The sequence below is a fragment of the Eurytemora carolleeae genome, unplaced genomic scaffold (assembly GCF_000591075.1).
Source record: "Eurytemora carolleeae unplaced genomic scaffold, Eaff_2.0 scaffold1743, whole genome shotgun sequence".
Classification (NCBI taxonomy): Eukaryota; Metazoa; Arthropoda; class Copepoda; order Calanoida; family Temoridae; genus Eurytemora; species Eurytemora carolleeae.
Window position 1 is genome coordinate 25,249 of NW_019397632.1, and position 24,402 is coordinate 49,650.

Below are 24,402 nucleotides of genomic sequence, written 5' to 3' on the forward strand. Positions count from 1 at the left end.
ACATGTTAAAATAACAATAGTAAACTATGTAAGCTTATTATTTAATGTCCCAAAATATTCACTGAATCACAAAATATTCAGGGCCATACATTTCCTTTAACCTTCCCCCATTGTTCCCTTTTTCGTTGGAGGTTGTGAGTCTAGAAAAATCTAAATTTTTTTCTCAAAATTAAAAAGGATAAAATTTTAATGCTTATTTTTATGAGATTTTTAGGGGGGGGGGAGGTTGATTAAATGGGAACATTTATATCCCTGAAAATGTTCACTGAATCACAAAAACCAGAAATTATTTTACAACAGAATAAAACGGTCTGACCGCGTATCACAGACTAAAGATCTACAAATAACGATAAATAATCGGCTAAAAAGAGTTTAATCTTTTAAGCCAAACATTTCTGAGGCATAATGTGCTATATATGTGGACTTTATGTTGTTTATATGTTTATAATAACTAGTGATGACTACTTGACAACCCACTATACTGACTATGTATGGGTGCAGTGTTCATTATAAAAAATATTGAATGGTTGAATTTTTAAACTTTTTTTCTGTAAGAATGATGTGTGTAGCAGCATGTATCACAATAAATAGTGTTTTAATCAACCATTTTGGCGTTTAATATTCGAGTCTAGGTATTGGCACTCTCGTTCCAGCAATAATAAGTTCGCGCCAAATTTGGTTTGGATTTTCACGGATTTTTGGTTTATGGCGCGTGAAATTATTTGGTTTGGATTAAAGAAGAGTAAAGAAGCTCGTGGTTTGGTGCGTGAGGGTCGTTTCTACATTCTCAGTCTATTCCTTTTCTATTATCGTTAAATCATTTTTGTTATTATCCGACTTGTTGACAAGATTTAGGACCAGTTTTTCTCAGATTTGGTCACGTTTATTTTTAACAATAACACAACAGAGAAGTGTACTGAAGAGTAAACACATAAAACATCGTTCAATTACTTTCTGTTGATCAAGCCAGGACAGTAATTTCCTTATCATAAAACTGATATTTTTTAGAAACTGAATCAATATATTTGAGATTAGGATTGGAGCCGCCATGATCCAAAATAGCTTATGAGTAGATAAGATGTAGAATTTGGATCTAGATGTTGAGTTTAGATCTAGAGGTTAAGTTCAGATCTAGATGTTAAGTTCAGATCTAGATGTTGAGTTCAGATCCAGATGTTAAGTTCAGATCTAGAAGTTAAGTTCAGATCTAGATGTTGAGTTCAGATCAAGATGTTGAGTTCAGATCTAGATGTTGAGTTCAGATCTAGATGTTGAGTTCAGATCTAGATGTTGAGTTCAGATCTAGAAGTTAAGTTCAGATCTAGATGTTGAGTTCAGATCTAGATGTTGAGTTTAGATCTAAATGTTGAGTTTAGATCTTGTAAGCCTCGATTTCAAGATGGCGGAATTCAAGATGGCAGGATTCAAAATGAGAGGATTCAAGATGGCGGAATTCATTGTTTGACAACGTCTCGAGCGTTTGGAACTCCTCTCTGGGTTAATCCTTCAAACCTCTTAAAGGTGTAATTTATAAAAACCCAATCCTTGTAAGCTTGTTGTCCCTTTTCCGGTCTCACAGTTGTCGGAACCCCTAAAATAAATAAAAAAATAAAAGATATGTTTATTGTTGAGAATAGAAACCACCAAATAATTGTAGCTTTAACGGAGTGTTCGCAAATAATGAAAGGTGTTTTTGTTTAGGCCCCTAATTGAATTCGAGTTTCTTAAAATGATTTGCTTTCACTTTAATAGAATTATCTACTGTCCGGGTTAAATTAGGAAACTCCGTAAATCTATGCTCTTCGGTATGAGTCGTTTTTTTATACGTAACAGATAGAAGTAAAACAGAAGCGATCGATATCAAGTACAATTTGGGATGAGCCTAGCCCCCTGAATACCCCAGTCATTTCTTCACTAACATTTACTTTCACGGGATTTACAATTGTTTTCTAGCTGAAAATTGATCATTTTTAAATACAGGCTCTCTAAAAAACAGCCTTGCATATTTACGCAACAGAGTCAATGTTTCAGAAAAAGACTTATTAAAGTATTAATACAATTTTATTAAAAAAACACCTTTCAAAAACAGAAAATGAATAATTTTTGTTAAAAACTTTTTTCTCTGTATTAATATAGCTTTGAGGCTCGAGTTTCCCATGAAATTAATTATTCTCCAACTATTGAAAATCTATAAATTTTCAACTTAGAAACGTCAACTGCACTTTTATACAATTTAATTTCAAGGGGGGGGGGTGATAAAATAAAAATTTCGAAAAAAACGCGAAGAAAACATTAAAGTTTTAGTAACAATAATAGTACTATTTTACCCTGAATAGTCGCCTCAATCCACATATCTTTGCGACCTGATTTTTATACCTTTGAATTTTGTTAAATTGAAGACAAAGTTAAAAATACAAAAAGTTCAGACTATCATGTGGCAAAGATATTGGGATAGAAAAATTAAGTATTTGTGTCTTTTGAATACTAAATTCTTTTATGTATTTTTACTAAATATTATGGAGTGTTCGCGAAAAATGAAAGGGGGTATAGGCTGATATCGAATTGAATTCGATATCAATCGCTTCTAATTTTACTTTTGTCTGTTGCGTATATAAAGTGAAAAGGACTAAAAACAACTGATATCGAAGAACGTAGGACCCATACAAATTCACGGAGTTGAATTATACCACTCAGATCGTAAATATTCAATTAAATTTAAAATTAAGCATTCAGATATTACAACCCATAATGTCAATTCGATGCATTCGTATAAAACTGGTATTTCATTTTCCGCGAACACTCCCTTTAAAACTGTTTGCAACTCTACTTGGAGGCTTTAGTATCTGATCATTGTTTTCAAATATTCTGTTTTTCCACTTTGTTTTGACATTTAGCAACTGCGAACTTAAAGCTGGCAAAGTTGTCAAGCTCTACTGAAATTACAAGTTTGCAACTTCAGCTAAATCCGACGAAAATTTTCCTACTGCATTTTTAAGGATCATAAAATATTAAGGGTTAGTATTTTATTCTTAAAAGCAATAAATATTTCATCTTTCTATTCAATGTTAAAATAAAGATGAAAATTATCAACTTATGCTTTACGAAAATATCAAAATACTGTCTCTTTTTTTACAATAAAAAGCAAAACTATGGAGGAAAAGTTACTAGTTTCCTTTTTTTAACAAAAATAAATTCAGTAGAAAATGTCAAGAAAGGAAAATCTATTTTGCAAATCATCTTAGGGCTGAACAAACAGAATATAGAAAAGAAACAAACTCAATTTCCCGAGGAAACAGGGATGCATAATATTTTTAAAAAAAATTTGAAATTAAAAATTAAAATTTGTAAAAAATCGCTTTTAATACTTAAATACGTAATAATATAAACAAAAACATTGAGCAGTAGGAAGCAAATTTTGTAAAACAACGAAAAAAGTTTAAAAAAAAACTTACGTATTTTTAAATCTACATCAGGAAATTCATCAAAGTTTGAGGTGTCGTCGATAGATCGAACTTGGACTGGGATAGCTGCCGGTCTCTCCCTATATAATTAATATAATTAATAATTAATCATCCGTAACAGTTAATTATTATAACAGTTAATTAATTTTTTATAGAAGGTAACTAATCATAGATAACAGTTAATTAATTATGAAACAATGTTAATTAATGATCAATACCAGTTAATTAATTATCCATAACAGTTGATTAATTAACAATAAAAGGCATTTTATGATCAATAACAATTACTTAATGATCGATACAATTATTTAATGATTGATCAACATAAGTTAACCAATGAAAAAACAATGATAATTTATGAATAATAACAGTAGCTAATGGGTGCGTGTCTGGACAAGTTAAAATGACTATCATAGACTTCTCTCATTGTAAGGACGGATTTAATTTGTACTTTTACGGACTCCAACGGACTCAATTTGTGCGTATACGGACTCTAACAGACTCATTTAGTACTTATTAGGACTCCAACAGACTCAATTTGTACTGGTTTGGACTCAAAACGACTCATTTTGTGCATATTCGGACTCCAACAGACTCAATTTGTACTTATTCGGACTCCAACAAACTCAATTTGTGCTTATTAGGACTCCAACAGACTAAATTTGTATTTATTCTTACTTCGGACTCCAACAGACTAATTTAGTATTCATTTGGACTCCAACAGACACAATTAGTATTTATTCGGTCTTCAACAGACTCAATTTGTACTTAAAAGGACTCCAACAGACTTAATTTGTATTTATTAGGACTCCAACAGACTCAATATGTACTTTTTGTACTTAACAAGACTCCAAAAGACTCAATTTGTGCTTATTCGGACTCCAACAGACTTAATTTGTACTTATCGGACTCCAACAGACTTAATTTGTACTTATTAGAACTGCAATAGACTCAATTTGTGCTTATTTAGACTCCAACAGACTGAATTGTACATATTAAGATTCCCACAGACTCAATTTGGACTTATTTGGACCCCAACGGACTCTATTTGTACTTATTGGGACTCCAACAGACTTCATTTGTAGCCTAAGGACTCCAGCATACTTAATTTGTGCCTGTAAGGACTCCATTAGACTCCTGAAGTACCTGATATGACTCCAATCAACTCCCTGAAACCAGGACAAAGCTTGAATGTCTTCTATACATTTTACACGGAGCTCCATTTCTCGACAAAACCTGAAATACATAATATTAATAAAAATAAAAATGATGATATGATAAAAAGGATAATGATTTTAATGTAAATAATGATAACCATATTTTAATCATAAAAAATTAAAGTATTAATANTAATAAAAATATAAGTAATAATAATAAATAAAAATAACTATTCCTAACTATGAATATGTTTAAACAGAATGAAAATTTATTTACAAATTCTCTTAAAGTGAAATGTCAACTTCAATTCCAGTTCTTCAAGTTTGCGTCACTTCCGCGTCATTCACAGTCTTTACTGAGCGTCATTGTAGTAGGGAACTTATTTGGGCTTAGACTGTATACAAATACAATGACAATATATTTTAATTCTACAAAAATAAAAATTAAAAATTATTATTAAGAACAGTTTTGGAGTTAAAATATAAATAATTCTAATCGGATTTTTAAGTGGACATCTCAAGCACTAAGTCTTCTAACCCCTCTCTGTAAAGTGTAAACACCCTTGATTCCAAGTTTTCATTTGAGACCCCCAGATTTGTATTGGATTTTCATTGAAGACCCCCAGATTTGTATTGGATTTTCATTGGAGACCCCCAGATTTGTATTGGATTTTCATTGGAAACCCCCAGATTTGTATTGGATTTTCATTGGAGACCCCCAGATTTGTATTGGATTTTCATTGGAGACCCCCAGATTTGTATTGGATTTTCATTGGAAACCCACAGAATTTCATCGGGGAAATAATGATTTAAATAGGAAACTTTTATTTCTAAGAATGATGAACGAGTAGTTTATTTCAAATGATTGATAAACCTATTTAATTATTTTTAATAAATCCCTTGGTGGTCGTACACACTACACACTACATACATCCGGTTTTTTCTTCAATAAATTTATAATTTTTTAACCCTGCTAATTTGAATTGCACGGTATTATTTCGAACAAATAATGAAAATAAAATACATTTTCTAGAAACCTTATATTTTATTTGATATTTAATACGAATACAATATTAAAGTTTCTTGTTAAAAAGTAATAAGTTCTATATTTTAGATTGTTAAGAGACAAAACACTGTATTATTAAAAAAAAATAATCATAACATTAACAACAATAACAATTTTCTTTGGCATTTTTTGCTGAAAATCGTATTTCACGGATTTTTCTTTTCAAGTTAGAACATTTTCAAAAAAAAAGCTTGAAAAAAGCAAATGTGAGAATGGAAAAGAAGAATTTTATCAACGTTTATATGAAAAAAAAAACATGATCAAGTAGACCAAGTTTGAAATATTTAAACCTAACCCCATCGGGATGCAAAAATATAAGAATTCAAATTTTGTACCTGAGACATGTTGCCTTAGCAGCTTCTGAGATCGGTACTTCAGGAGGAAATTCTAAACTCTCTCTCCAGTTCATAACCTTCTTGTAAGTCTCCTAGACACAATTTTTTTTTTCTCTTTTGGGGAAAGAAGGGGTAAAAATGCAATAAAATCACCAATATATATAACCAAAATTACCCACCATTGAGGCTTATTTTGCTCCTTTAAAGGCCTTTGGCAAAAAAACGGAAAACCCAGGAAAAATCATTTATAAAATCAAAGTCAAAGTTGATTTTTTTCTTTCAGATTCATCCGAATATACAAAATTTTTAGAAAAAGCTTTCTTTGTTGCTGCAAAACTTGCAGGTTTTCTGCAAATTTTGATCTAAATTTTGGTGCAAAGTTGAACCGTGCATCTTCATTAAAAATTAAATTTTAAAACTGCGGTATTAACTTTCAGGATAACAATGAAACCAGGATAACATGGATAAAATGAAGTTGAAATAAAAATAAAAGAACTATTAAGCCAGCTTTGCTTTATTTGTATAAACTTTAAACATAAAAAAATATCTCAACAAATGGGCTTCAGAAGCCTCTGTTTTATAGTGGATGAGCCTTTACTTTCGAACCCGTTTTTCTTGTTTCTTCTTTTTTGAATATTGAAGCAAAATATAAGATTTTTTCGATGATATTTGATAAACACACTATGTTTTAGTAGAAGTAAATATTTACATTTGCTGATAGCGCCGATTGAATGATTGGATAATGAGATAGATAGAAAGATAGATGTTCCCGCCATACTATTTCTATTGGTTCAGAATAGACACAAACACATGACTGAACCCTGATTGGATGAAGCGCTAATGGGCTCGGCATACAGGAGTGAACAGGTTAAAAGTACTCTAATCCATTGCAAAACATACATAAAAAGGATTAACTAGTAAACTGCTGGCGGATTATTAAATTAAGGATGGCCAAAACAAAAAGTAACGCAGTTATTCGTTTTTTGCGATAGAGTTCGGTTCGTTTTGGTTAAATTTGGCAGTATAAGAAAAGCAAATATTTAGAATACGAAACTTTAAATTTTTACAACTTTATAAAGTGTAAAAACCCTCTAAAGTTTTGAACATGTTATTTCCAATCAATATTAAGTATTAATATAACATCGTTATCCAGAATTTTTTATAACATTTTCAGAGTCCAAATTTGACGAATTTGTGCCGCATCTCAAATCCGCCAAAAACCGGTTTCAAATCAGCGCAGGCTTAAATCTTGAAACATTGAATACGATATTGAGCGGAACTAACCATTTTTGAGCCGCGTCTCAAATTTAAGCCGCGGCTTAAATTTTTTATTTAAAAATAACTTGCCTGAGGTGTTTCAGAGCAGAATGGAGGATAACCTAAAAAAAATCAAATAAAAAATGTCAAAAAATAAAATGTTGTTCAAATTTTTTAACCCTATTATTAACCCTATTAACCTTATAATTAACCCTATTATTCGATTATGGAAAACTCCGAAAAAGCAGCTATTTTTTTATCCTCATATATTTGTAACCTGATGTTATAGACCTTTGTTATTTCCAACTTTGATTTCTGTAGGATCAAATATCTGAGGTCTGTACAATCAGGTTTCAAAGATAAGGGGATTAGACAATTTGAGTTTGAGGTAAGATTAAACTTATTATTTTGTAGAAATTGACCTATTAACTGTAGAAACTAACCTATTAACATTTCAAACATAATAACACCAAGAGACCACCAATCACAGCTTTTATCATATCCTACAAATATTTAAAAAATAATAAAATACACACGTATAAATTTTGACATTTCACCAATCGGGTAAATGATAAGATGATAAAAAAATTTGACTTCTTAAAGCGTAATTTCAAGCCGCCCCAAATGCAAAAATGGCAATGCCTGATTCACAACGGCACCCTAAAAGCTTTTCTGGTAAAGGTTTCTCTACAAAAGAGACCTAGAAAAACGACAATATCTTCAACAGAAAAGGGTTTTAAATGTACTGTAGTAAATCAGGCATTACCATCTTTACATGGAGGGTCACAGCCTCTTGAACTAGAAATTTTTTATTTACAAAAATCCCTGTCACCCCCCACCCCTTCACCCAAAATACTTAAGAACAAATTTTATCATGGAGGGAAGGAGGATGAATAAAGAAAATATACACCCCTGCATATATAATTATTACATCTATCCCCAGGATATTTTTAAGCTTTTTTCTTTTTACTTTTATATCACTAAAAAATAAGCTTTGTGTTGGTTGAGTGAAGGGGGGGGTTCTCACTAGACAATATATAAGATGTATTGAGGAGCATGTGTTGTATAAATATATCATAAGCTAATCATTCTTGTCATTATTTTCTTCTATACCCTTCCATACTCTTCCTACCAGTGTATTATTCATCTGTGTACACTGTACAGAGAGACACAAATAACATGACTACAAAGGGATCATAAACGTCAACTAATTTCAACTGATCCTCCATGCAAAGATGACAATGCCCGATTCACAACGGTACCATTGAAACTTTTATCTGATTCGTAATTTGGAAGATATTGTTGTTTTCTTGGTTAGTGTTTAATTCAGATAATTCTGATATAGCTTCCTTTAGCAGAAATTAGCGCAATTAATCAACTTTCAAAATAATAAACAATTATATGTAACGCGTACTTGATCAGACAAAGCTATTAAGGTTACATTCTTAATTATCTTTGCACAGAGGGTCACTTGAAATTTTTCAAAATAACGTTTGAATTGACATGCCGTACCGATTAACAACAGTAACAAAAGGACTGTTGAACGTTGATGTAACTTCAAGTAGTCCTCCATAGGGTAACAAACTCGATTCACAACAATACCTTCTTAAACCTTTATCTGAGTTTATCTGTTTTTTTAAAAAGAAATTCTTAATCATCTCCAACAGAGGTGTAAAGGGTATCGTTCTAGCCTCTACGGAATAATAGTTGACTGTTTGTAAGCATGTTTGTTTGTCAAACGAATTGAAACCCCTTACTTGCTTTTAGTACTGTTACAGTTCGGGCAGCTTTCTAGTTTTAGTTCGGGCAGTTTTCTAGTTTCAGTTCGGGCAGTATTCTAGTTTCAATTCGGGCAGTTTTCTAGTTTTAGTTCGGGCAGCTTTCTAGTTTCAGTTCAAGCAGTTTTATAGTTTCAGTTCAAGCAGTTTTCTAGTTTGAGTTCGGGCAGCTTTCTAGTTTTAGTTCGGGCAATTTTCTAGTTTACCTGTTTGTTTAAATACTTCCGGAGCAATATAGTCAGGAGTTCCAACTGTAGAATACGCCAAAGCTCTTCGTTTAGATTTCCAACTTTCTGCTTTCCGCTTAGAGTCTACAGGGGAGTTAAAATCTGATGGCTTTACCTAAAAACATACATATATTTTTTTAAATAAAAAAACAATATTTGATTAAAAAAAATATGTTTTCACATCTATTCTTTTAGGGCGTTCTAGATATTTAGTTTAAAACCCTTTTTTTCTGAAGGCCCTTATTCTAGAATAAGGAACAATCAAAATTGTTAATGTTCTTTATAATTAACAATTATCCACCAAACAAGAACGGGTATTCTTGATCAAGAACACCAAGAACGGAATGGAACAGAATGGGAACGATACGATGAGAAAAAGGACGAACGATCCAGCTCAAGGCCCTCGTTCTAGGACGAACGATCCAGCTCAAGGCCCTCGTTCTAGGAAGAACGATCCAGCTCAAGGCCCTCGTTCTAGGACGAACGATCCAGCTCAAGGCCCTCGTTCTAGGAAGAACGATCCAGATAAGGCCCTCATTCTAGGACGAACGATCCAGCTCAAGGCCCTCGTTCTAGAAAGAACGATCCAGCTCAAGGCCCTCATTCTAGGACGAACGATCCAGCTCAAGGCTATCGTTTTAAGACGAACGATCCAGCTCAAGGCCCTCGTTCTAGGACGAACGATCCAGCTCAAGGCCCTCGTTCTAGGAAGAACGATCCAGCTCAAAGCCCTCATTCTAGGAAGAACGATCCAGCTCAAGGCCCTCGATCCAGGAAGAACGATCCAGATAAGGCCCTCATTCTAGGACGAATGATCCAGCTCAAGGCCCTCGTTCTAGGAAGAACGATCCAGCTCAAGGCCCTCATTCTGGGACGAACGATCCAGCTCAAGGCCCTTGTTCTAGGAAGAAGGATCCAGCTCAAGGCCCTCATTCTAGGACGAACGATCCAGCTCAAGGCTATCGTTCTAGGACAACGAACGGAAGATTAAAAACAAATGGGAACACGTCCAACCCTACCTATGGACGAAAGTCACCCAAAAATGCAAGATCTTGTCTTTGGCGTTTCATGACTAAATACTTGTGCCCCTTGTGTTTAAAGTTGTTGGAGAAAGTTTCGGCCACTAACGTTAAGCTTAAAAGTTTTAACTTCCAACTTTAAAAACAAAGTTAAATTTAAAATCATCATTAAATGTATTCTATAAAGGTCAGATTGCAAGATTTTAAAAGTACAGAGTCCAAAATCTGATAGTTTCACGTGACCCCGGGCATCCAGCAGAAGATTATCAGGTTTTATATCCCTAGAGCAAATCAAACATTAATTTAAATCACTAGAGCAAATAAAACATTAATTCAAATCACTAGAGCAAATAAAACATTACTTTATATCACTAGAGCAAATAAAACATTAATTTATATCACTAGAGCAAATAAAACATCAATTTATATCCCTAGAGCAAATAAAACATTAATTTATATCACTAGAGCAAATAAAACATTACTTTATATCCCTAGGCTAACTTTAATATTTTTTTTGTATCCCAAGACCAAATAAAATACTGTAGCAATTCTTATCCTTATATCATTTTCAATCTGTAGCAAAATCAATTTGATTTGAAGTTTTGTACTTCTTATAATTCATTAATTTCCACCTTCGAACACATAACATATATATATGATTGATTGATAGTGCATATAAGCATGAAGCCCTGAAGATACATTATTATCAATATGTGGGATGAAGTAGTATCAAGTTTAAAACTAGGGCAAGGGCATACAAAAAACTAAGGGGGCAGAAAAGTACAAGAGCAAGAGGGGGAGGGGGGCTATAAATAGGGGGGATGGGCGGGAAGGAAGGTGGTTAATAAATTGATAAAAGGAACAACATATTAGGATATATATTATATACTAGATTGAAAACCCAGATTTGCTTGAAAACTAAGTTTTCCATGATTCTACTGGGTTTCCCTTGAACATAATTCAAGGCAAATCGGTCCAGGGTTCATGAGTTATGATCGGACATACTAACTGAGACTTAACTACTTTATATATGAGATGAATACAATATACCCATATATTAAGACAGTTACAAAGCATCTACATTTTTGTGCACATGATTGATAAATAAATAAATAAATAAAAAAACGGCTTTTAATAACAGGGTAGTGACAATTGGAAACAGCGGTTGAAGTATGAACGTATACTATAGTGGGTCAGTTATTTTATTTGGATAGTAATGTGATCAAAAAATTCAAATAAGAGAGAATGCTTCATTATGTTTTTTTTTGATGCTAGTTAAAACTTTACAATTCTTTCAATTCTAAATGTAGAGAGAGAAAGAGAAAGATAGAGAGATAAAGAGAGAAAGAGAGTGAGAAAGAGAGAGAGAAAGAGAACGAGAGCAGGAGAAAGAAAGATAGCGAGAAAGAGAGAGCGGGAGAAAGAAAGAGAAATTGAGAGAGAGCGGGAGAAAAAAAGAGAGCGGGATAAAGAAAGAGAGGGAGAGAAAGAAAAAAAGAGAACGAGAAAGAGAGCGGGAGAAAGAAAGAGAACGAGAGAGTGAGCGGAAAAAAAGAGAACGAGAGAGAACGGGAGAACAAGCGAGAGCAGGACAAAGAAAGAGAGCGAAAAAGAGAGAAAGAAAGATAGAGAAAGAGAGTACAAGAGAGAGAGAAACAGAGAACGAGAGAAAAAGAGACAGAGAGATCGAGAGAGAGAGTAGAAAAGCGAGATCGGATCGTGATTTCAACTTGGATTTTGCCAAATGTTATTAAATTTCACTTCTTCTATTGAGAAGATAGTCTAAAGTATAAACCATATTAATCCGTTGAAAGCTTAGACAAAAACATATTGTCACTTAGTTTCTATTTTCATTTACATCATAAATCATAGGAAACAAAAAAAATAACCGATTTTATATAAATTAAGGTTCAGAAATAAGAGTTAATTTCAAGAATTGGACATAAATTGAAATTAGAAATATATTTTTTTAAAATTTGAACATAAAACAAAAAGTATAAAATATAAGTAACTTCTAAATACAAAAAGGTAGAAAAAAAGATTTAAGCCTTCGAGGGTGTTATAACTAACTTATTATTTAAAATACAAATATTATTATTATTATGAATAAGATTTTGTTTAAGATGAGGAACTAGGGTTGTATCAAGATTTGAGAAGGCAGCCAGGGGTAACCGTAGGAGGGGGAAGAAAGAATTATAGTTGGAAAGATAGAAAGAATTATAGTTAGATAGAAATATAGTTAGATAGAAAGATAGAAAGAACTATAGTTAGATAGAAAGATAGATAGATAAAGCGGAACGAGCACAAATAAATATAGAAAACGGAAGTATGCGGAGTAAGAGGCTGAAAGATACAAATCCAGATAGTTAGATAGATAGATAGAAAGATAGATAGCTATCCAGATACCACAATAGATAGATTAAGAAAAATGATACAGTAATAACCAGAAAACTCTGGAATAGGAAGTCGACTTTAAAACTCAATTTATGACCTTGGACATGAGGCACAGCAATTGTGCAGTGTAAACAGACCCAGTTTACTTAACAAGTGATTTAATAACTTATTAATGAAGCTATTTGCTCAGTATTGCTTTAATGTCGTCTTCCTATTCTACAGTTTTCTGGTTATCACTGTAGAAAAATATATAGATAGAAAACGTAAGTTTGTGGAAAAGTAGAAAAATAGTAAGATTGAAAGCTGTCAAAAATAAAGATATAAAAAAGGAAGATAGATGGATAACAAGATGGAAGACAGAAAGATGGTTAAACATCTATTAAGATAGATAAATATAACGATGATAATTATGTAGAAAGATAGATAAATATCTATCTAAATAGATAGAAAAATTGATAGAAAGATTCAAATCAAAGAATAGATAGATAGATAACTAACAAGGATAGATAAAATATCTAGATAGATAGATGGATAGAAAAATAGATAGATAGATAGATAGATAGATAGAAAGATAGGTGGATAGATAGGTAGAAATATAGAATGGTAGAAAGATAGATAAATAGATAACTATCCAGATAGATATATAGATAGATAGCTTTCCAAATAGACAGAGCGATAGATAGAATGGACAGATAGATATACGGACATAAATAAAGATAGATCGATAGAAAGATGGATAGACAGATAGACAGATTGATAGACAAATATATAGATAGATATATAGATGGATGGTTAGAAAGATAGATAGATGGATAGATAGATAGACAGATAGAGGACTCTCGATAAAATTAGAAAACGGAAGTGAGTGTAGAGTAAGAGGAGAAACTGTTTATTACAGGAAATGAATAAATGAAGGAACAAAAACAGTAAAATCTCAATTTCAGCCTTATTTAGTTGACTCAAAGGGACAATAGGCGAAATTTCACGTGACCCTCTATACAAAGATTTCAATGCCCGATTCACAACCATACCCTTAAAAACTTTGTCTGATCAAATACGAATTATACATACATGTTTATATTTAAAAACCAATTATTTTCAATTGTGATAATCTACTCTACTACATGGAGACATATCTGATTTCTCTGAATTAAATACATTTTTACCTAGAAAAATTACAATAGCTTCCACATTAATGATCAGATAAAGGTAAAAAGGGTAAATAGGGCATTGTAACCTTTGCATTGAAAATACGCTTACACGGCATTTTTTAAAGGTACCTATATTCATAATGTGCCATCATTAATTTCCTTTAATTCATAATTAAATAAGGTTTAGGATATCTATATGGTTATATTCATTATAACTCAATGGAAAAATTAAATATTTGTGTATATAAGAGAATATCTGGTTTAGTTACCTGTGTATAAACCCTAGTTTATGTATGGACTCTATAGCTAAGGCTGTTTCTGCAATATAGAACTGAGTTGCCTCTTCTGACAATGTATCCTTCTTCATTAATAGTGTCATCATGTCTCCTAAATATAATATCAACATCATGATCAACATAAACTATAGCATCAGCATCAGCATCATCAATAGCATCAGCATCAACATCAGCATCAAAATTTCATATTTTCATCAATCCCACTCTGAACTATCATTTTGATCCATCTGAACCCTGAGTAGAGTATTCTTTAAACATATCGGTCATATCTCAGATTACTCTGTTCCATGTATATCTCAATCTACTCTGTACATTTATCCATGATTGTAGATTTTTTTCCTCTTTGAAATATAATTCTCTGATTTCCCTTCTTTAAACTATCTCTCTGATTTCTACCTGTTTAATGCTTAATTCTATCTGTGTATCTCACACTTCTGGCAAATATCTCTGATTTCTCTCTACAGTGTATATCTCTATATCTCTGTAACTTATCTCTATCCTGGAAAGTTCTCCCTTAAAATTAAAGATTTTCTCTCTGTTTATCTTATATTTGTGTATATATTTTCTTCATCTGTGATTATCCTTCGTTTATATTTGATTGGCCTATATTTGTAATGAGAACTACTGCAATTACAGGGTTACCCTAAAAGACTAAGACACGACGACAGTGAAAATCTATTAAGTTTTTTTTTATGACTTTTGGGTTCCTGCGGCTGTATACTTGTGTGTAGCCTATAGCCAAATCATTTAATACACCAGGAAGACTACAGTTGATACAGAATCTAAATTATAAACCTCAGATAGTTATATTAAGAGTATTAGGTAATTATTAAAATCTCACCCATTATGAGTAAACTTTTATCTAGTATCCAGTCCTACAATAGAACAAATAGTTTGACCTAGAAACTAAGTATCTGGAGCAGAAACAGGAGATGAATTCAATTTTATGTGTTCTCTTTCAGGTTCAAAGAAGAAAAATTATTAGAATATAATTCTGTTCAAAGAACTCTGAGGGGGGGGGGGGTGCAGATAACCTTAAAAGCATAGATAAGCAGTAAAAAGTCTGTTTAAACAAGTAAATCAAATGTGTGGAACATTTTAACAAATTTTATAAATTATCTTTGTTTTCATATTAATACTACTATTTGATATTCAGAAATATCATAGTTATACAGTCTAACCAAATTTCTAATTTTACCAGGTTATAATCAAAATAAAATATTAGGAATACATTTGATATTTAATTAAACAAATATTAACAATTTCATCAAATACCTTTAAATATTAACTTTGTATCACTAAACTTTCACAATGTACTAGATCAAATTAATGGATTATGTCAGCCCTTGAATGAAAATTAGCCTCAGAATTAATTCCACTAAATATTCTAATTTTGCCAGCATGAGCAAATTACTGAACCAACAAGAAAAAAGTTAATGCGGATTAAATTGTTAAAATGTTCCTCAACAAATTTGATAACTAGGGGGTTTCGTTCAAATATTGGCTTTCTCTGAAATCTTTTTATAGTGCATCTGTTTCAACAATATACCAGAAATTGATGAGTAGAATAATATGTAACCTGTGCTGCGATTTAAAAACTTCGGCTCGAGCCGTAATTCCTTAAACCCGATTTTAAAACCTAATTTTCAACCCAACTCTGACGACAGCTTGTGTCACGTGATTGACAGCTGTAAGATCTTCGGCTCGACTTAAGTAGTTAGACCCAACGAAAAATAAAACCGACCATGGTTGATTTTAGTGGAGAATAAGGCTCAATGTTGAGTCTTGTTCTCATAAAAACCCAGAATGTGTCAATTCCTACCATGAAAATCCCACCAAAAGAATATTAAACCGAGTTTTTTTAACTCAACTCTGTGGAAAATAAGATGCAGCTTAAATCTGAAAGCTCAAGCCGTAAATAAGGCCCAACACCAGCTTAGACCCAAGCCATATTTTCCCGAATTTTTTAAATCGCGGGTTCTGCACAATTTATTTTTGCCTTTTAGTGTTTAAAGGGGCTCAGGCAAAATTCAAATTACTCTTCATTGATAAAGTGGTATGTCCTATTCATAATAATACTCTTAGAAGCTTTGTCAATTCAATAAACCATGAGATAAAAGTGATCTCCTATTTTAAAGTTAAGTATTTTTAAGTTTATGAAGAATGCTTTTTTAAATAAAACGTCAATTGTGCTGGTTCTCCAGAAAAAAGTTTTTTTTTTCCTTTCCAGCTTCGTATTAATTAACGCCGGGTTCTTTTTGCTCCAGATTGCCATTTTCTTTTCTAGAAAAGATTCTGCAAAAACTAATTAGAAGAAGAGGTAAATGGGTAGAATGTAGAATCAAGTAGACTCTGTTATATACTTCACAAGCAACAGTTGAGAATTTATACCGTTCAATAATAGAAAACCACAACAAAGAACAAGATATAGACTGATTTGGTTTCAACATAGCTTATTAAACTATACATTTTGTTTTTGCATAACAGTTTAATGTAGCACGAAGTAGTTAAACTACATAGTTGAACCCCTTGCGCTCCACAGATAATTGTTAAACTTAGCCTACATAGTTCTAGCTATTCTTTGCACACCACAGTTTTGTTGATAATTGTTAAACGTAGCCTACATAGTTCTAGCTATTCTTTGCACACCACAGTTTTGTTGAAGATAATTGTTAAACGTAGCCTACATAGTTCTAGCTATTCTTTGCGCACCGCAGTGCTGTTGAAGATAATTGTTAAACTTAGCCTACATAGTTCTAGCTATTCTTTGCGCACCACAGTTTTGTTGAAGATAATTGTTAAACGTAGCCTACATAGTTCTAGCTATTCTTTGCACACCACAGTTTTGTTGATAATTGTTAAACGTAGCCTACATAGTTCTAGCTATTCTTTGCGCACCACAGTTCTGTTGAAGATAATTGTTAAACTTAGCTTACATAGTTCTAGCTATTCTTTAAATTTGGTCACAGTTTTTACCGATCTTATGCTTTCATACTTAAGACCACTTGAGTCTTACATCACCTCCTTGTATTTACAAAAATGTTGTTAGATAATAGGAAAACATATCCATTGAACCATCAATTCAACCATGTAATATTCAATCTCAACTTCAACTAATCAAATTTTAGAAAAATTCACTACGGTCCAGATAGAAAATCCAGTTTTGTCTGTCAACTCAAATTAAACCTCAATCCAGTGAAAATGGAACAAACAAAGTAGGTTTTCCCAAAGTTTATGTTTGATGATTTGTATCTGGATCCCCTGGTTATTTAGTATTCCTGATACACTGGTGAGTAGCGAATATAAATAATGGATAAGAAAGGAGGAGGAGGGAGGGTGTCAGTGGCTATAAATTACTTGACAATTACCCATCCGCTTCCCAACATATCCTTTTACTTATTTATTCAGAATACTTAATACACTGCAGTTTCTCCCAGGATTCAAGATTGTTACAAGATAGGAAAAAGAGCCAAATGGGCCAAATTTTTTGGGATTAATTTTTTTTGAGGTCTTGGTTTACTCCAAGGGCCCTTTTCGAGAAATTGGTGGAATTAGAGAGGCTAACATTAATACTCTGCATTAGACGTATCTTAGTTTTTCTTCTCTTGGTAAAAAAAAAGATGGTTTAGCAGATCAGTTTACAACTTCCCCCAGTTTTTCTATTCTCTCTCTCGGAATGCTTTTTAGCATTTAAATTAAGTATAATACTTTTTATTCAATCTTATGCTAGATTTGAATTTAATCTGAAATTTTAAATACTTGTTTAAATATTTTAGAATTTAGTTTTTTCTCTGCAATTTATCTTAAAACTTAAATAAGTCGTATGCACAAATATTACTTAAGTGGGAGTGAAAGAATAGGTACTTTTGACCAACCCCAATCTCAATTCTATGATTTAAACACAAAAACGTTTGATGCTTAGTAAATATTGACATAAGGCTGTCAAAGGTTTAGAACTGATCAAACATTCAAAAACATGACAAGTGCCACAATGATCCTTCATAAATCATTACTCGAACAAATTCAAAACAAGAATCAGACAAAAAATATTATAAACAAAATAAATTTAGTTTAAATTCAAGTATACTGTAATACATACCTCCAGGTAGGAATTCCATGATGAGGTAAAGATTACAAGTATACTGTAATACATACCTCCAGGTAGGAATTCCATGATGCGGTGAAGATTACAAGTATCCTGGAATACATACCTCCAGGTAGAAATTCCATGATGAGGTAAAGATTACAAGTATCCTGGAATAATACATACCTCCAGGTAGAAATTCCATGATGAGGTAAAGATTACAAGTATCCTGGAATACTACATACCTCCAGGTAGGAATTCCATGATGAGGTAAAGATTACAAGTATCCTGGAATAATACATACCTCCAGGTAGAAATTCAATGATGAGGTAAAGATAACAAGTATCCAGGAATACATACTTCCAGGTAGGAATTCCATGATGAGGTAAAGATGTATCCTGGAATACTACATACCTCCAGGTAGGAATGCCATGATGAGGTAAAGATTACAAGTATCCTGGAATACATACCTCGAGGTAGAAATTCCATGATGCGGTAAAGATTACAAGTATCCTGCAATACTACATACCTCTAGGTAGAAATTCCATGATGAGATAAAGATTACAAGTATCCTGGAATAATACATACCTCCAGGTAGGAATGCCATGATGAGGTAAACATTACAAGGATCCTGGAATACATACCTCCAGGTAGAAATTCCATGATGAGGTAAAAATTACAAGGATCCCGGAATACATACCTCCAGGTAGGAATTCCATGATGAGGTAAAGCTTACAAGTATCCTAGAATAATACATACCTCCAGGTAGAAATTCCATGATGAGGTAAAGATTACAAATGTCCTAGAATACTATATACCTCCAGGTAGGAATTCCATGATGAGGTAAAGATTACAAGTATCCTGGAATACATACCTCCAGGTAGAAATTCCATGATGAGGTAAAGATTACAAGGACCCTGGAATACTACATACCTCCAGGTAGAAATTCCATGATGAGGTAAAGATTACAAGGATCCTGGAATGAATAAAACATCTTGACCACCCACTGATGATCTGCTTCAACTAATATGTCTCGTTCAGCTCGGACATGCGCCAACTAAACAATATAAAAATAAGATCCTTTAACCAAGGGATGGTACAGGGACCCCTTTGAATTGTTTTATAGTTATCATCAAAATAATTTAAGTACTTTCATCGTCTCTTCTTCCTTTAAATACTGTTAGCTTGCAATAATTGGAATGTGAGATTAATCCTAATGGTGGGAGTATGGTTATTTTTCAACAACAAACCCAATTATTCACAGCGTTAACTTTTAATTAAGCAGTTCAAAATTATTTTTCGGGAACAATAAATAATCCAATCCAGAAAAAATAATGAAATAAATGAAATTCAGATTTGGGCTTTTGAGAGCAAAATATTTATTGTGGGGTTTTTTGTTGACATTTTTACCCTTGGATCCGGATCCGGTTTAATGTATACACTATACAATATATGAAAACAAAATTGTCTCTGAGCAAAATCCATCAGTTAATCGCAATTTGTGAAACCGACCCGTGAAATTTCGTATTTTAGATCATAAGAAAAAAAGTAAATTTTTATTTTTTATTTCTTGTTAATTGAAGTCATCTTTTTAGAGTGTTCTTTAAGGGAGTGTTCGCAAAACATGAAAGGTGGGTATAGGCTTCCGGCGAAAAATAATCACTTTTGATTGCTACTAATCTTAATCATTCAGATATTACAACGAATAGTCATCGATTATTTTTTGACGCCTTCATATATGGTTGATATTTCATAATATTTTTTATTTTTTTTGGTATACGCTGCACTTAAAACGCCGAAATAGTTGGTCTCTGCTCTCGATGCTTTGAATGATTACACATGGCAGAGGTAAATAGCGGAAAAACGTCTTTTTATGTGCAATTGTATATAAAACATATAACAAAAAATAACATCACAAAAAAACGATTATTTTTTGCAGTAAGCCTAAACCCCATCTCATTTTTCGCGAACACTCCCTTGTAAACATAAAATTCGTCGAGGCACAAAACCTATTTTCTGACAAGTAATTTAAACTTTTTAAGATAATCTCTCTAATCTCTTGGGATTTATTTCTGATTTAAGGAGAAATAAAAAAGTCTTGTCATATTTAATTTGAAATTTATATTTCCAGACGAAAAAAATGTTTTTATTTCAAAGGGGTTTGAATTAGTTTCATACAAGGTTATAATGCAAGGAAAGTTAATTGCAGTTGCGTACATATTGAAACCAGTTCTTACTAGGCGGAATTTGTAAACAAGAATAGATGCGTCAGTGTTCGTTTAGTATCCTAGGAGGTTAAATGCATTAAATTTTGATAATTTTGATAATTCACATAATAGTTTACTATGACCAGAATATATCATTGATCTTTTATGTGAAAGGTAGATCCCATGTCAGGCTTTGACATCCGTCTTACGATTACATTACCGCCCGGAGACAGTACACTGCAGTACAAAAGATGCGTATACTTCTGAAATAACTTTCCTGGCATTATAACCTTGGTTTCATAAGAGATAACAGGGCGGTGTGTGTTTCATCTCCACTTTAATTTTAACTAGAATAATTTTGAAATTTTTTACCTGTTCTTTTTCCACCATATCAGCCTTACGAAGAATTTTCATAGCGTACACGTGACCAGTATCTATCTTCTGTACTAGTCTCACCTCACCAAAAGCTCCTTTACCGATTACTTTTAACGATTCAAAGTCATCCACCCCAAGGCGAGAGCGCTTGAGGCGCAAAAATTCTGTTTCTTTGGCTGCATGCTGGGTTCGTTTCTCTACTCGTACGGTCTCGGGTAGGGTAGGTTCCTAAACAAAATAATTTTTAAATGCCTGTCAATGTAATTTAAAGTGACCCTCCAGTAAAAAGGAAATTATGGTTGTTGTTGATGAAAAGAAATAAATTTGGACTTTAAATCAGGTAAAAAAGAATCTTTACAAAAAAATCTTTCTTTCTCAAATAAATTGTAAAATACATTTTTTTTAAAAGTTTATTTCTGTTTAAATGCTTATTCCCGTAATGGAGTGACTATTAAGAATTTTTTGTTCCAAATCTAATCTTGTTAGAAATGAAACTCCGATTATATCAATATAGAAAAATTTGTTCCATTTAGAATTAATTCTTTGAGATTAATCAAAACCAAGCTAGAAAGAACAGTTCACTCTGAAGTTGAAGGAGTCGTTAAACTTTTTTAGAAAACACTGACTAACAATATATCTCAGCCTTCCTTTCTTAAAGATAAATAATCTGTGTAATGCATAATGAAAGGTTTTTAAAGTGATTCCCCATTTAAAACGTAATCTGCATTAAACAAAAATTTTGAGAATTTTTCTGTTTACATAAGTGGACTTTTCAAAGTGATACGTGTCCACATTTTTTTCAGCTAATTTTTTTAATTTGACCGTCCTCCAACCTTCCCTGGGGCATTGTGAGTTGCTACAATGGATTTGGGCCGGACAGGTTTAGCCGTTTTGAAAGACAAGCCAAATATATAGATAGACTGTGGCAAGAGCTTTGCTTGTCTAACCTCAGATTTTTTAATATCATAAACAAATCTGACTTTAATCAACCGCTTATCTTTCTCTAAAAGAAATTAGTGAAAGTAAGCTACCCAATTAAGCATCTAACTTTTACACCTTCACATAAAATTTGAGAACGGGGGAGGGTGAAATGATTTTTTAGTAAGATATATACCCCTCTGTTAAGTATATCAAATTACCGTGAGGGATTCTTCAAGTCTTCTTAGTCTGTCCTTTCTCTCTCTGTGTTGTGAGATTAGGTTGCTGTAGTAGTTCTCCAGGGTCACCTACATCACGTACATCGTTAAAAGGGCTGAACACGTAATTTCAAACGACCCTCCCATTTATAGTTACAGATATTTTCCCTTAACCCTTTGGTCGGATAAAACCTGAATATTTTTGGACCTTTCAATCCAAAAAAGGGATATTTCTTTTTTGATTGCAGGTTATTACACGTTTATAACATGACGGACGACATAAACAAATGGTTACCAATACCCAGTTAAAGGTTGTAAGGTATTGCTTTAAATCATGCATCTTTATATGTATAACTTGTTAATATTGTCGACAATGACATTGGCTTTAATGTATGTTCCTAATTATAAAAATGCATAATTGTTACATGGTTTCATCTAGAAACTTAGTTACTTTCAATTTGCCATGTCATTTATTAAGGCTTGAATATGTATGAAACCAAATAAGACCTTTGCATCGTGACATTATTTAAATATTAATACGTTGTTAAAATAATAAAAAATGCTCACCTTGGCTTTAGTTGCCTTGTCGAGAGTGTGACAGGAAAACCTGAGAGGGTTCTCGGCAGAGGTCGCCATATTTAACACACCTGAAATTATAAAACGAACATTAAAAATTGGTAAATGTATGGTGCAAAACTTAAGTTTGTAAAAATAAATCCAGCTAAGTAGTTAAAAAATAATTTACATTTAACATTTTGACGAGACCGCTCATCTGAGAGCGTCAAACGAGGATTTTTATCACAAAAACAATTTAGAATCCATTTCATGACGGCCAAACAGAAAATTGCGAAGTTTCTTTAAATCTTTTTGAAAATTTACAATTAACGTTTAAATTTTTATTTATTTCTAGGGAAGGGGGAGCTCAGGACCAGTCAGGTCCCGGAAACCCCCTGTAACCCATAAATGTTAATGATTCAGAGGGGCCGGGGGCTGATCCCCAAAGTCCCCACCATACGTAAGCTTCAATTCTGTTTGACGCCTGGGAAAGTATACTTTATGCAGTGCCCTGATTGTTTTTAAACAAACAAGAAAGACGATAAAAGATAAAAATTGTTGTAACACTGTTATCTTATTTTTCTTCATTGCTTTGTGTGAACATTTAACGAACAGAGGTGCCCACTATCAACCCCAATGTTCACTGGGAAACAGAGAAAGTGGTTAAAACCAGCTTTTTACTACAAGCAGGCAATCACAGGCTAGATGGGCTAGAGACAGGGTGAAGCGTACACTTTCTTTCTACCTCCCAGCTGTGTACACACTGACCCCAACACTGTTTACTTTTAAGTTTTAAACTTTGTAGTATCAGCTGATTTGGAGACACGGAGTATTATGTCGAAAATAAATTTGATTTTGCGTTTTCCCTGTAAATTTCTAATTCACGTATGTTCGAATTGTGAATTACAGAAGCTTGGGATCGGGAGAGTTTCCCGGTCCATCTAGATTTTAGACCTTAATAAAACGATTTGTTCAACCGTCATCTCTACAAATTATATAAAGACTAAAGAGACTAGTATAGTTATTAGACTTACAGAAACCTTTTAAGTTCAAATAATTTTGATATAATTCTGTAATCTAATTCAAGTCTCACTAAACATGAGAATAGATTGTTATTTGTTACAACAAAATCTTATCTTTGATTTTTGTATTTCCATTGAAAACTAAGTTTGTGTCTCGTGAAATTGATTGCGAGTTTTAAGCTTTATAACCCTGTGATTTTTTTTCGATAATTCATGTATAAAGATATTTACGTTGTTTTTTAATAAAAGTTTGAAGGAGAAGATTTAAGATTTCTAAAATGTGGTCCTCAGATAATAAGCCTATGCCCTAAACAATGAAACCTGTCTAATGTGTGAAATATTAATTTTACAGGGGTCTATCGTGGTCCTCTAAATCTAATCTAAATGGGGTAAGCCTGATTCACAATAGTTTTCTTTAAACCCAGATCATGTGGATTAGATATCGTGACATTAGGCTTTTCTGTAGCCCTTTACATAAAGCACTTTTTGTTAACTTCGGTTTTTGCGAAGTAATTGGCAAAATTCTCAACACATTTTTTGCTTGGAAGCTTAAAACCTTTAAATGACAGTGGTCTATACGTCCCTTGTAATCAAATTTTTGAGAAAGGTCAATTTTTAAAACGTTCTTATAAACAATTTTTTTGAATATAAATAAATAATAATTGATTTGTTTAAAATGAGTGGTTGTTTTTAGTTGACTGTGATTTAATATTTTTAACTGGTTTTAAAGAAAACAGATTCAAAGCTTTCCTGATTCATCAAAATTAAACTGACAGATTGTAACCTGCCTCTCTATATTTCTTTATCTACTGATTGGTATTCAGATGGTATAAAAAACTACTTTTTACATTCTGGTTTTATATCTGAGAAGTTCCTACCCCC

At 32.5% G+C, this 24,402-nt stretch overlaps 1 protein-coding gene across 1 annotated transcript in view; it reads right to left on the reverse strand.

Moving 5' to 3' along the window:
• Positions 1–205: 205 nt before the first annotated feature.
• Positions 206–24,402, reverse strand: part of LOC111715266 (serine/threonine-protein kinase tricorner) — a 26,406-nt gene continuing 2,209 nt past the window's right edge. Inside the window, exons 2-14 of the mRNA XM_023490575.1 lie at positions 22,511–22,590; positions 21,947–22,033; positions 20,805–21,035; positions 19,159–19,282; positions 14,115–14,232; positions 10,431–10,581; positions 9,261–9,396; positions 7,720–7,779; positions 7,367–7,398; positions 6,020–6,111; positions 4,608–4,697; positions 3,453–3,541; positions 206–1,591 (exon numbers count right to left, since the gene is read on the reverse strand). Coding sequence (XP_023346343.1) covers positions 1,455–1,591; positions 3,453–3,541; positions 4,608–4,697; positions 6,020–6,111; positions 7,367–7,398; positions 7,720–7,779; positions 9,261–9,396; positions 10,431–10,581; positions 14,115–14,232; positions 19,159–19,282; positions 20,805–21,035; positions 21,947–22,033; positions 22,511–22,590 — 1,427 coding nt within the window. The 3' untranslated portion in view covers positions 206–1,454. The remainder of the gene's footprint in view (positions 1,592–3,452; positions 3,542–4,607; positions 4,698–6,019; positions 6,112–7,366; positions 7,399–7,719; positions 7,780–9,260; positions 9,397–10,430; positions 10,582–14,114; positions 14,233–19,158; positions 19,283–20,804; positions 21,036–21,946; positions 22,034–22,510; positions 22,591–24,402) is intronic.